Here is a 12,925-nt window from a genome sequence, read left to right as displayed (position 1 = left end):
TAAGAGAGAAACCGTGCAACAAATAACGACAGTCATATCCACAAATGTGAGAAACAAGCGAGAGTGGCAGCCAACCTTCACAGGAATAGTGAGCAAAGAGGAACATGCCATCAAAGAGAGAGATTTGAAAAAGAAAATATGTGTAAAGAAAGTTAGGGAAAAGATATTCTTGTATCCTTTCATGTACGACAACCCTAGATTTGACATGTTATGGCGTCTACATTTAGTGATATCTCGTGGATCATGTATCTTTACAAGAATATTGAAGTTGAATATTCTTCACTCTGTCATTATGAACAGATACAACTTTGATGGATGGACAGAGTCGGCTGGAAATAACCTAACCTCTACCCATCTATACCTGGTGTTGAGGTTGTATTTGCCTTGTGCATGTAAAATTTTATAAATAGGTGAGGAGGTCAGTCATCAATTGAAAAAAGAAAATAATATAGTGCCAAGTAGATAATTTAAAAGAAAATATATGTTGGGTATCAAGTCCCCTCACTCTTTATAAGTAAGGCCTATTATTTATACATCTTATTCTTTGGCTAAGATTCAAATTTCAATCATTCATATTCATTTTCACTATATGCCATACTGGGTTGATTTATCAATGGATAAATCAATTGGGGGGAGGAAGTGATGCCTTTTAACCTAATAAAAGAAAGGTTTGATATTAATATTATGGGTGTAAACGAGCCGAGCCGAGCTTGGCCAGGCTCGGCTCGGCTCGGCCAGGCTCGTGAGCCTTACCGAGCTCGGATTATATTATGTTCATACCCCTCATCTTCCCTGGACAGCCCTACTAGTGTAATTTGACTACTTTTTTTACACTATGGGGGGTGGTCCTAGTAACAAATGGGATTCCAAAAATGAAGTGACATATTTTGCCCCCCTTTTAATGTATAAATTAATATAATATATATATATATATTTAAATATATTAAATTCTTAACGAGCCTTAACGAGCCGAGCCTGGCCTAAATTAGGCTCGGCTCGTTAAGCTTAACGAGCCTGGTGAGCAGGCTCGGCTCGGCTCGGCTCGTTAAGGATTCGAGCCGAGCTCGAGCCGAGCTTTTTTCGAGCGAGCCTCCGAGCCCGAGCTAAAATTGACACCCTTAATTATTATGGTTGAGAATTAAAGGATGTTTGTGTTTCTTAACCTAATAAAAAGGAAAGGATTGATATTAATATGGATCAGAATTAAAGGGTGTTTGTGTTTTTTTCTTTGAAGTTCCCTCAGAGGACATGAAGTACACTCAAGAGAGCTCAAAAAAGATTATGCTTATCCACCCGTGGAGAGAGAGAGACTTGTCTTTTTATGAAGGTAGAACCGTAGAGCTACGGAGGAGAAAGGGACACGTGGACCACATTTTTGTCACTGTCCGAGAGCCCACCACCCCTATGGAGAAGAAACACATGGACCACATTCTCTCGCCCTCAAACTGCCCATGCCCTTTACACCTCTTTCATTACGCATGTTTATCATTTGCAGTCTTATAATTCAAGTTCACCATCTTGACCTCATCACCTCTCAAGAGCCGTGAGAATCACTATTCCCTCTTCTTATCAGGTCCTTAGAAAAATGATTATACTTTATTTATTGTATTCAATCTCTCAAGCATACTGGGTTAAATACTTAAGTTCAATGCACTTTTGTATTTTTTGTGGGTTTCAGGATTCTAGGGTTTTGAGAGGTAAGATTTTTTATCTGGGTTTTGTGGCAGGTGGGATTTTTGAGGTGGGTTTTTTTGTTTGAAATGTTGGGGGTTTTGACATTTGCAAAGTCTGAGTTTCAGTGGTTAGTCTGTTATTTTGTTTTTGAGTTTTTAATTTTTTTTGTTGATTCTGGGTTTTGAAAATTTGGGTATTTTTTCTTCCTTTTGTGGAGGGAGCGATTTTGTAGGTGATCCTATGAATTTGAATTTCTGGCTTTTCTTCGTTAGTCTGTTCCTTTATTTGTTATTTTCTTTTAGAATTTCGATTTTTTTTGTTGTTTCTGGAGGTTGGAGGTTGGAACTTTTAGGGGTTCTTGGTGAGGTTTGAGTTATAAATTTATGGTTCTTTGTTTTTTACTGAATCTTATATCTTCTTTACACTTTGGATCTGAATTTGAAAGTATTGTGCTTTTGACCTTTTGCTACTTCTGTCTAAATTGATCCTTAAGTCGCTGTGTTTTTATCTGGGTTGTCTGGGTAGGTGGGGTTTTTGGGTTGGGTTGGTGAGTTTTGATTTAAAGTCTGTGGTTCTCAGTATGTTGCCAGGTCTGGAATTCGTGTTTCTGTTGTTTTGATTTTAAAATTTATTATCATTTATTTTCTGGTTTAAAAGGATAGAACTTCCTTTTTCAGGATTTTTTGTTGCTGTTTTATTTGGGAGCTCATTTAGGTGGTTTTGAATTTGAAAAAATTCAAAATTTTTGGTGATTTTGTTGGTGGTGTTGGTTTTGGGAGCTCATTTAGGTGGTGTTGGGTTTCTGGTCTGTTGCTGTCACTGAAATCTAGGTTTGAAGCTGGTTGGTTCCAACTCTACTGTTTTCACAGTAGAGTTCTTTTATTTGGTCCTATTCAGCGTTGGCATACTAGAATCCAGGGATAGCTGGAGTCTCTGGTTTCTTCTGTGGGTGGAGAGCATGAATCTATGATAAAAACGAAGAATTGCAGTCTGTTATTCATCTGCCTCTAAAATCTAGGATAAAAAAAATTAGTCATCTCCAACATCCCTCCAATTTCTAGGTCACGCAAGGAGGGTGGGAAGGGATAACCAAATCACGAGGAGAAAAAGGGATTTCATTATCCTCCCTGTCATCCTTGTGTGACCAATGAAACCGGTGGGAGGGAGATTTCAGTAAAACCATTGAAGGTGGGAGTAAAAAAAGCGACTATCCAACTTTTGCATTACCTTTCTTGTTTGTTGCCGATGATCAGTGCCCAGGGATGGCCATCCCTGGATTCTCTGATCCCCATGCTGTACATGGCCTTAGGGTTTTGCAGTGTTGGGGATTTTTTGATCAGTTATTGGAAATTAGTGTGAAAATTTTGGGTTCTTTGTCTTTTGGTTTCTCTACCCTTGAGCTTAAGCTAAGTTTTTTTTTTCTTTTATACCTATTTTGCTGCTTTTGGGATTTCAAAGGCTTACGATACTCTGTTATCAGAATATAGGATCTTGAGGTGGATTGGATGGTTTTCATCTGAAGACTCTGGATTCTTGATATGTTGTTCCCTCTTTATTCAAGGATATGTGCCTTTTGATATCTTTGTGTTTTCCTTTGGGGTTTAGAAGTTAATTTTTCATCTGGGTTTTGTAATGTGTTGAATTAAGGGTTTGTTGGTGGCCTTCCATTTGAGATTTGTTGGTGTTACCTCTTTCTTCTCTTCAAGGGGTTTTGAACTTCGATCCAGTGCTATAGAACTCTTACCTGGGTGGTGGGTGTAAATTGAAATTGTTGGGATTTTGGTCTGCATCCCTGTCTTACAAATAATTTAAATTCAAACGTTTGGGTTTTGGAGTTCTGATTTATATGGCATTTGAGAAATAGGATTACGAACTGAGGTTTGTAGAGATTGGGTTTTTTTTTTTTTTTTTTGGAAAGAAAGATTGGGTACTTTTTTAATAGCTGTAAAAAATAAACTCTAAACAGTTGGAATTAGATTAGGTGGGTGATCCTCATTGTGAAATTTGAGCTCAGTGAGTGTTTACATGGAAGTTTTTGACATTATTTTGTCTTCGTAAATTTGAAATGGAATTTTGAGTGGAACTTGAAATGTTTTGGGGTTACGATAAGCCTTGTTGGTATGATATGAGGATTATGCATTTAAATTTAGTTCCGGAGGACTTTGAAAACCTCTGTTTTTGTTTCTTTTCTTTTTCTTTTGTTGTTTTTAACGTTATGCTGCATTCAAACTTTGTAAGTATGCTATGGGTTTAGGCAGTTGCATTTTTTGTTAGTTTTCTTTTTCTTCTTTTACTGACCCAAAGTTTGACATGGATAGAAGTTGTAACAGCTTTAGGGTGTTTCCTTGGTTGGAAATTTGGTCTCATTGGTAGGTGTCAATCTAGGTTTTAATGGAGCTTAATTTTTCATGGTTAGCGAGCTTTGCAACATTGATTTACAATTTTGTCTACATTAGTTGGTTGATAGAGTTTGGTCTCATGCTGAGCATCCAATTTGTATTAAATGGTTGGACATTGGCAATTTATTCATCTTTCAGGACCGGAGGCAATTGTGTTTGCCATGGGTTTATCAGTTTCAAGATAGAGTTACTGTCTTGAGGAATTCATATTAATGTGTGGATTTTGGAAAAATTTCAGGGCTTGGCTTCAATTTTTTTTTCTGCAGACTTGTTTCGGGAATCTTAGGTGGATCTGAGCAAGGCATTCTAGAAGTGTGCTGGTTAGATCCCAAGAGAGGTACTAGGAGGATAGAGTGAGGATGAATGCACCTAAGATCAAGCGTAAAGTGGGTAAGTATGAGGTGGGAAGGACGATTGGGGAAGGAACATTTGCAAAGGTAAAGTTTGCAAGAAATTCTGAGACGGGGGAACCTGTGGCTCTCAAGATCCTTGACAAAGAGAAGGTTCTCAAGCACAAGATGGTTGAACAGGTCTTTCTTGAATTGCTATTTGGTTTTTGGTTCCTGTTTTCTTGTTGCTTTGCCACTGATTTTACCATTCATAGTTTCTTATATATTTTTATTGGATCTCATATTTGGTGAATATCCAGTTGGAATGTTTGAATCAATAGTGATGTTGGGCCTGTTTTATTGTATTTTCTCTCGTGTGTGGGAAAGGAAACATTGCAATCATAGAATTGAGGGTTAACGATGTGGGAGGGATGATTATCTTTGATCTGATTTAGTCAACTGGTTCAAGTGATTTATTCTAGAAAATCTCAGTTTGATTTCATGATGTGGGGTCAGATTCCATCTTTTAATTTTTAGTGGACCTTGGGAAGTCCTATCCTATGTTTCAATGGTGTCATCTATTGAGATAGGTACTAATATCTTGAGTTTTCTTAATTGTCATGTCTAAAAACCAATAACAATGAATGTGCTATGAGTGTTAATGGAAATACAATTTGGCTTGGACAATATGCATTTCTTTCCATGTTGATTGTCCATCTTAGATGTCAATTTCGTTTTGTTTCAGCTGAAACATTCCGTTTTGCCCGGAAAACCGAAACGGAACGTGGTTACTTTCTGTTTCGTCCGGCATTTCAGTTGATTTTGGTCCCTTTCGGCCGAAACACCCACTTTTTCTCTCTCTTCCCACCTCTTCTTAGAATTGGGTATGTTGGGGTCGAAATCGGCGCACCAGTCACGACGACACGTTGCTCCTGAGCCCACTAGGAGCCTTGAGGCCACGTGGCGAGATTCACCACCCAGCATAATGACTTCCTTGCATCAGCACGTTCGTCATCTCCAGCACGATGCCGCAAAAGGCCACACTCCACCTCACTAGCCAATCAAGAGCCACCGACGAACTGGGAAAGATGCAACATAGTGCCAAACATGGCAACTTTTGGAGAGGTTCTGTCTATGGTCAGAGCCACCTGAAAAGGCTAAGCAGATTGGCGGCACCGGCAAAGGCACCAATGCCAGTCCTCGCCAAGAACACACAACACTCCCACAACCCAAGGGAACTCCACCTATAAAAGGGAACCAACACCCAGCCAAGGACGAGGAGGAAAAAACAAGAGAGGAAAAGGAGAAGTGTAACCAAGGTACGCTTAAGTCCTTGCTTTGAGCGTAGTTCCATCTGTTACCTCCAAAGCTGACTTGAGTGTCGAAGGGTTCCCCCGGAGTTTCCAAACTCCGTGTTGCCTTAACACTTTGTCTTTGAACGCAATTACCTCTCCCAGAGTCATCTTGTAGACGTTTTGAACCCTGGAGCGCTTAGAGGCGGAACCACTTGAACACTTGGCCGGATTTGGACCTCAACAAGGTATTTACATGGGAATTCCCCCCCCCCCCCCCCATTTGGATTTATTAACAAAAATTCAAGACCCAATTCTAAAAAGATAAAAAGTTAACTTTCCAGTTCTACTACAAAATTCGACCTTTTTGATCATTTCAGGCCGGGTCAAAATCTTAACTTACAAATGATGGGGTATTTTTCCAATTTTAAAAATTCATAAATTTTATCATGTCCAAACATTATTAAAACCCAGAAGTCTAGTAAAAAAAATCTCATTATTTGGTCTCTAAATTTTTTTGATCTAGTTAGGCACGGGTCAACGCTGGCATTGCATTTGACAGTGATTTTCCTTTAAGTAAATGTTGGATCTTTACAACCTTGATGTTATGATGGATTGGGTTGTTCCAAGTTTTTGCAAATTTTTATTTCTTTTCTGGATTTTTTGAAATTTTGAAATATTTAAAAAAATTTCTTCGATAGTATCTTCTCTGAATTGAAAAGCCAAAACGTTCCATTACACCAACCAAAACAAAATGGATAACGAAACGGTATCGACAACTAAGCTGTCCATAAAACTTATACATACTGAATCGTTGACACTTTGATTGAGATTAGGCTTCATAATTCCGATTTGTGTTGAAACTAGTTTTTTTGACGAGAAGATGTGTAACTTTTCTGCATACCTTCCCGAATCGGATGAGAGAAAACATTGCTTTTCATGTATGTGAGTTTTAACTCAAATGAAGCATATGAAGGAGTTGAGATTTTTTAAGGGCATTTAGTATGATTTGTATCCAACAATATGGTCACAAATGCTTGGGAATGGAGAATTGGTAAGTATGTTGTTTTCCTTTTCCACACAGCTCCCAAAGAGGATGAGGGGAAACATAGCTGGCCAAGTTTAATAAAGGCTAATCATTCTACAATATTTTTGAAGGAATAATCGTAATTACATAGCTTTCCACGTATGTGAGTTTAGTGCTCAGTAATTTCGGTCTCAAACGATTCAGAATGGTGGGGTGGTGGGGATTTTTTTTCCTTTTTTTTTTTTTGGGGGGGGGGGGATGGGGGAGGTGTCTTTTCTGCACAGCTTCCCGAATAGGATGGGATAAAAACATTGCTTCCCATGAATGTAAGACTAAACACTCAATTGATTTGTGCTCAACAATATGGGGGGGGGGGAGGGATGCGTGTCTTTTCTGCATAGCTTCCCGAATAGGATGGGAGAAAAACTTTGCTTCCCATGTATGTAAGTCTAAACAATATGGTCACAAATGCTTGGGAATTGAGAGGTAATAATTATGTTGTTTTCCTTTTCCACACAGCTACCAAACAGGATGAGGAAAACATAGCTTGCAAAGTTTATTAAAGGCTAAGAATTCTACAACATTTTTGAAGAAATAATCATAATTACATAGCTAAACAGTTTTGGATGTGTTTTTATATGGATATTTCAAGTTTGATCTTAATCTATTGCACTTTATTGTTGTCACTTTGTGTTGACTTGCTTATACTATGCTTCTAAGATACAGGCTTCCAAACCAAAAGGCATTGATGATTATTTTGTATTCATGTGATTTGCAACTTTGTTTTTGTAAACTTCTTTATCTAAGGGGAGATGCTATATATATATATATTTGTGCAGATAAAGCGGGAGATTGCAACAATGAAGTTAGTAAAGCATCCAAATGTCGTCCGCCTCTATGAAGTACTCCCTTTTAAAGCTTTTACATTATTCTCGTTATCCTAGATGGTTGTTTAGAGGATATAGGGTTGTAATGCCTTTTGTTCTTAATGTTATCCATGGTAAAAAACAATTGTCTTCCTCAAAATGATGATGAAAATTTCTCTCATGTTTCGTTCTATTTGTTTAATCACGAAAGTGGAATGAGCAAAAAATTACTGGATTGCAAGTGGAATATAATGGAGATCAAATATTAACTTATTACTCTTCAGGTAAACATTGTAAGACAGTATAATTCCTCAGTTCTCATTGCAAGTGCATGGCTGTAGTTTCCATAGGGAAATGGACAGGGATCTTGATATTTGTGACTCGAGCTTCCATTAGTTCTGTGGAGAACATGAAAGATGACAAACAATATGATGTATTTTCCCAAGAATAGCTTGGTTGAAATAATCTAGGGGAGAGGAGGAGTTTCAACCTTCAGAGGGGAGAGTTGGTTGGGACATTTTTTTTTTTTTAAGGGGGGGGGGGGGGGGGGGGGGGGGGGGTGTTACACAAATCTTCTACTTGGACGCCTCGCTCCTATTTTTCAGTTTTATTATTTGTAGTTGCCTTGAGTCATAAATTAGCAATTTTTTACATTTTGTTGCTGGTCTGCCTGCACCTGCAACCACTTATTGTTGCTTCATGTCACTACTTTGCGTAATTCACTTATTCCCTAGCAATGGAGGTTCCAAGATGTACCTAACCCACTAGGCAGGCATGATCAAGCTTTGATACAGATTGTGATGCCCGGAAACCATAAACAATGTGATGCCCGGCAATCATAAAAATGTGTGACAGTAGTAGATAATAGTCTGACAACCACAAACAAGTATTCTATAGCTGTAACCCGATAAAAGTTAATGGAAAATAAATTCATCCATGAACGACAATTCCATTTAACCAACACCCTGGCACCTCCATCTATTTATAAAATCAACAATATGTTTCACACACACACACACAATCAAACCCCAAAATAAAATCACATGGGGAAAAATTATCGGCAAAGATTAAAACGCTCGCGATAGTCATGGAAATACTACACTCCTCACAAAAAGAATGATTTGTACCAACACCTCATACAACATTCATCACCACAAGTAAAAAGTATAATATCAAATACAAAACACAACGCATAATCCTACATGATGCCAGAAATACTTGCATATTAAAATCACACATTAACTCACCTCATCATCCATTAAAATAACCTTCCATAATCTACTCTTTCGCTAACTTATTGCATATTAAAATTGCACACTAACTTATTTCACCATCCCATTAAAAATAACCTTCCACAATCTACACTTTTGCTAAATTAATAATTGCATATTAAAATTGGACACTAACTCATCTCATCATCCCATTAAAATAACCTTCCACGCTAACTTCACTCGTAGTGTTGTATATCCAGTATTTTGTACACACAAAGAACAACATCCAATTATTCAACAAAATGGATTCTTGTTATTCGAGATATAGCGAAGATAATACCATTAGAATCCGTTCTCTGTTTGCTTGGTTTTAACTTCTAACCTTGTATCTTTAAAAAAAAAAAAAAAAACTTCTAACCTTGCATATGTTGCCACCTTCTTCCTATTCTCATTGAATTTTTGATCTGTACATTTCTTTTCTCTAGAAGAACTTGTCTTTTATAAGATTGCTCTTAGTACTTTAATCATGCACCCATTCCACTGTGATTATGGTGTCCAGCTCATGACTGATAATAAAATTCGTTACCTTTAAAAAAAGAAGAAGCTCATGACTGATAATGTTCGAATTGTGATTATTATGCTGGGATTTGTTCCAAGAAAAAATTGTTTCTTAGAATGGGCTTAGCATTTCCTATTCGATTTTATATGCATTTTCAATTGCTGTTGTGAGATAAGTTCATCACTCATATTGCCAACTTGTTGGAAGACTCTTTTTAAGCTGACAGCTATCGGCTGCCAAATTATGGTTTCTGTCTCTATCTTTAAACTAAAGAACATTGATGATCCAAAATACTTATTTTGTTCATCTGCTTGTTTTGCCTTCCTGAAACATAGTTCTTTGTATGCAGGTCATGGGGAGCAAGACTAAGATCTTTATTGTATTGGAGTTTGTTACTGGGGGAGAGCTCTTTGACAAAATTGTAAGTTGTGACTTTCTTGCTCATCCTATTTACAGCCGTTTTTGTCCTGAAGCAAGCTATTTTACCTAGATATGATATAGGTATCTCATACCGTTAGAAATTGAGTATGGGCTCCCCTGAACCTAAAATCATAAGATATGGGTACGGCAAGGATCCACTATGCTCTTTTCTGCATATGAGTAAGGATACTTAAAATCTAGGATATTGGAATACAATTTTGATGCTAAATTAGCCAAAAATTTTCATTGCTAATTTTAAAGTTTATTATACATAATTATAATAATATGATGAAGAACTAATAAAAGCCAAATCAAAATTGAATTTATCTTATTAAACATACATAAAGTACAACATCGAATTGATCTAGTCAAGCATGCATAAAGTACTTTAATAATACGTATAAAAAAGTACACACGACTATAAAAAAAGCAAATAAAAACTATACAGTATAAATTACATAGTTTTTTCATAAAGACAATGGTGTCTTCCTTTGCAGCCCATCTGCTAAGGCAGAATTAGTTATCTGCTCGTTGGTTCAAGTCATTGGTGGAACATAAGTTATTTACGTACGGAGGTATTATAGTTAAAACCATTATGTGACTTAATAACAGAATTTCTCAAATTTTCTACGTGTGGAAGGATCTGATGTGTTGCATTCTATGTGAGAATGGAAGGATCTGGTATGGGTATTGTTTTTTCTAATCCAGTATGGGTACTGTTGAAGTGAAAAAGAAGATAAACCTTAAGAGGAGACCACCCCAAGTCATGGAGGGTGAAGTAGATAAGGGAGAAATAAAGGAGGAGAAACAAAGAGGAGAAAATGGAGTTTCTAAGGTGTGAAATACAACTCCACGGCTCTCATAAATCTCATACATATTACTCAAAAATATTACAATCATGCCATTATGGCATCGATTATGATGGGCCCCGTCCTAACTACCAACAAATAACTTAAGAGCATATGCATATTATACATAGAAATCAAACATTACATATATTCGAGGGGTGTTTTAGTCTTTGCCACTGTTACGAGGGATTGAGAGAAGAGAAAGTGAGTTAGAGCTAGCTCCCCCTCACTATAGTATTTATATATTAAGAGATAGAAATAGATACAATGACTATAGTGCCCCTACTGGACTTATTCTAACACTCCCCCTCAAGCTGGAATGTATAAATTATACATTCCTAGCTTGTTACAGATATCATTCAACTTTGCTTTATTCAATGACTTTGTAAACATATCAGCCAACTGTTCTGCAGAACGAGTAAACACAGTACCTATCTCCCCTTTCTGAATCCTCTGACGGATGAAATGACAATTGACTTCGATGTGCTTTGTTTATTCATGGAAGACTGGATTTGTTGCAATATAGATGGCAGCGTTGTTGTCACAGTACAACTGTGACGGTGGAGAAGATATAATGCCGATCTCAGACAAAAGTGATCTCAACCATATAAGTTCTGTGCTCGTGTGCGCCATCGCTCTGTATTCTGCTTCAGCACTCGACTTTGTAATGACGTCCCGCTTCTTGCTTTTTCATGACACCAGGTTGCCTCCTACAAAGGTATAATACCCAGTAGTCGATCTCCTATCTGCAGAAGATCTAGCCCAATCAGCATCAGAGAACCCCTCAATTCTCATATGACCGTGTCTTTTGAATAATAGGCCCTTTCCTGGTGTACCTTTCAGGTATTTAAGAATTTGAATCACTGCACTCCAGTGTGAGGTACGAGAAGAACTCATATACTGGCTGACTACCACTACATCATCAGATATATTAGGACGAGTAACAGTGAGGTATATGAGCTTGCCCACCAGTCTTCTATACCTGCCAGGGTCCTCCAACAAATCTCCTTCTTCTGGAACTAGTTTTGTATTGGGATCCATAGGCGCAGACACAGGTTTTACGCCAAGATTCCCTGTCTCCAACAAATCCAAAACATACTTCCTCTGTGATAGGGACAAACCACGAGAGGAGTATGCTACCTCTATCCCAAGAAAATATCTGGCGCCCCAAGTCTTTTGTAGCAAATTCTCTTTGCAAGAAGGTCTTCAGCTTCTGTATTCCACCTGAATTACTACCTGTGATGATGATATCATCAACATACACGATCAATAGAACGCACCTGGCTGAGGACTGATTACTAAATACCAAATGATCTAAATCGCACTGTCTCAAACCAAAGCGCATAACGGCCTCACTGAATCTACCAAACCATGCTCGTGGAGACTGTTTCAAGCCATACAAAGATTTCCTGAGGCGACATACAGAAGTGGACATCTCCCCCTGAGCAAAAATACCCTATAGGTTGCTCTATATACACCTCTTCATGAAGGTCGCCATGTAAGAAGGCATTTTTCACATCCAACTGATGAAGATGGCAACCATGATTAACTGCAAGTGATAGAAGAACGCGAATAGATGGTATCTTTGCCACTAGAGTGAATGTTTCTTGGTAATCAACTCCAAATGTCTGAGTATATCCTTTAGCCACGAGACGGGCTTTTAGTCTCTCAACAATACCATTTGGCAAGTATTTGATAGATAATACCCATCGACAACCAACAGGTTTAGCACCAGAGGGAAGGGGAACCTGATCCCATGTCTGGTTCGAGTGTAGTGCACCCATTTCAAGGTCCATGGCAGCACGCCAACCTGGATGATCGAGAGCCTCATGTAATGATTGTGGTAACACAACATAAGACAAATAGGAAACAAAACTTTTGAAAGTAGGAGTCAGACTATCATAAGATAAAAAATTAGAAATAGGGTGAGCAGTAGAATGAGAACGAGAGGCAATAGGAGAGTCACTGAGAACTACATGAGAAGGAATAGACGATACCTGTGTAGATGTAATCGGGATCTCTGCCTGTGAAGAAGATGGTTCGAGCAGAGTTGGTGGAGGCCCATCTTTGTGCTGACGCCTATGATAATGCTTTGTTACTGGTGGTGGATCTGCTACAGGGACTGAAGTGCCATCTTGAACAACAATAGGCTGACTTGGAGGTACATATGGTACAGATGGTAAAGAGGTCTGTAGAGGAACTGACTCAGGAAGTACAGGAAGAGAGATAGGCACTTCAGGTTCCAGAAGAGTGGAAGTAGGCAAAGATGGAGAGTGGAAGAAGGATTCAGACTCAAAGAA

The 12,925-nt window shown here is 38.1% G+C and overlaps 1 protein-coding gene across 5 annotated transcripts in view; it reads left to right on the top strand.

Annotated features, from left to right (window-relative positions):
• The first annotated feature begins 1,405 nt into the window (after nucleotides 1-1,405).
• The window catches only part of LOC143888468 (CBL-interacting protein kinase 32-like), a 40,517-nt gene continuing 28,997 nt past the window's right edge, over nucleotides 1,406-12,925 (top strand). Inside the window, exons 1-4 of one of the 5 annotated variants that reach the window (XM_077392931.1) lie at nucleotides 1,406-1,573; nucleotides 4,312-4,603; nucleotides 7,561-7,623; nucleotides 9,707-9,778. In XM_077392931.1, the coding sequence (XP_077249046.1) occupies nucleotides 4,433-4,603; nucleotides 7,561-7,623; nucleotides 9,707-9,778 (306 nt within the window). In that variant the 5' untranslated portion in view covers nucleotides 1,406-1,573; nucleotides 4,312-4,432. Of the gene's footprint in view, nucleotides 1,698-4,311; nucleotides 4,604-7,560; nucleotides 7,624-9,706; nucleotides 9,779-12,925 lie in introns of all 5 variants that reach the window. The other 4 variants (XM_077392929.1, XM_077392930.1, XM_077392932.1 and 1 more) reach the window with 4 other exon arrangements.

The sequence above is a fragment of the Tasmannia lanceolata genome, unplaced genomic scaffold (assembly GCF_043159265.1).
Source record: "Tasmannia lanceolata isolate RefF3 unplaced genomic scaffold, GAP_Taslan_0.1 ptg000012l, whole genome shotgun sequence".
In the NCBI taxonomy this organism is placed as follows: Eukaryota; Viridiplantae; Streptophyta; class Magnoliopsida; order Canellales; family Winteraceae; genus Tasmannia; species Tasmannia lanceolata.
This window is presented reverse-complemented; position numbering and strand designations above follow the sequence as displayed.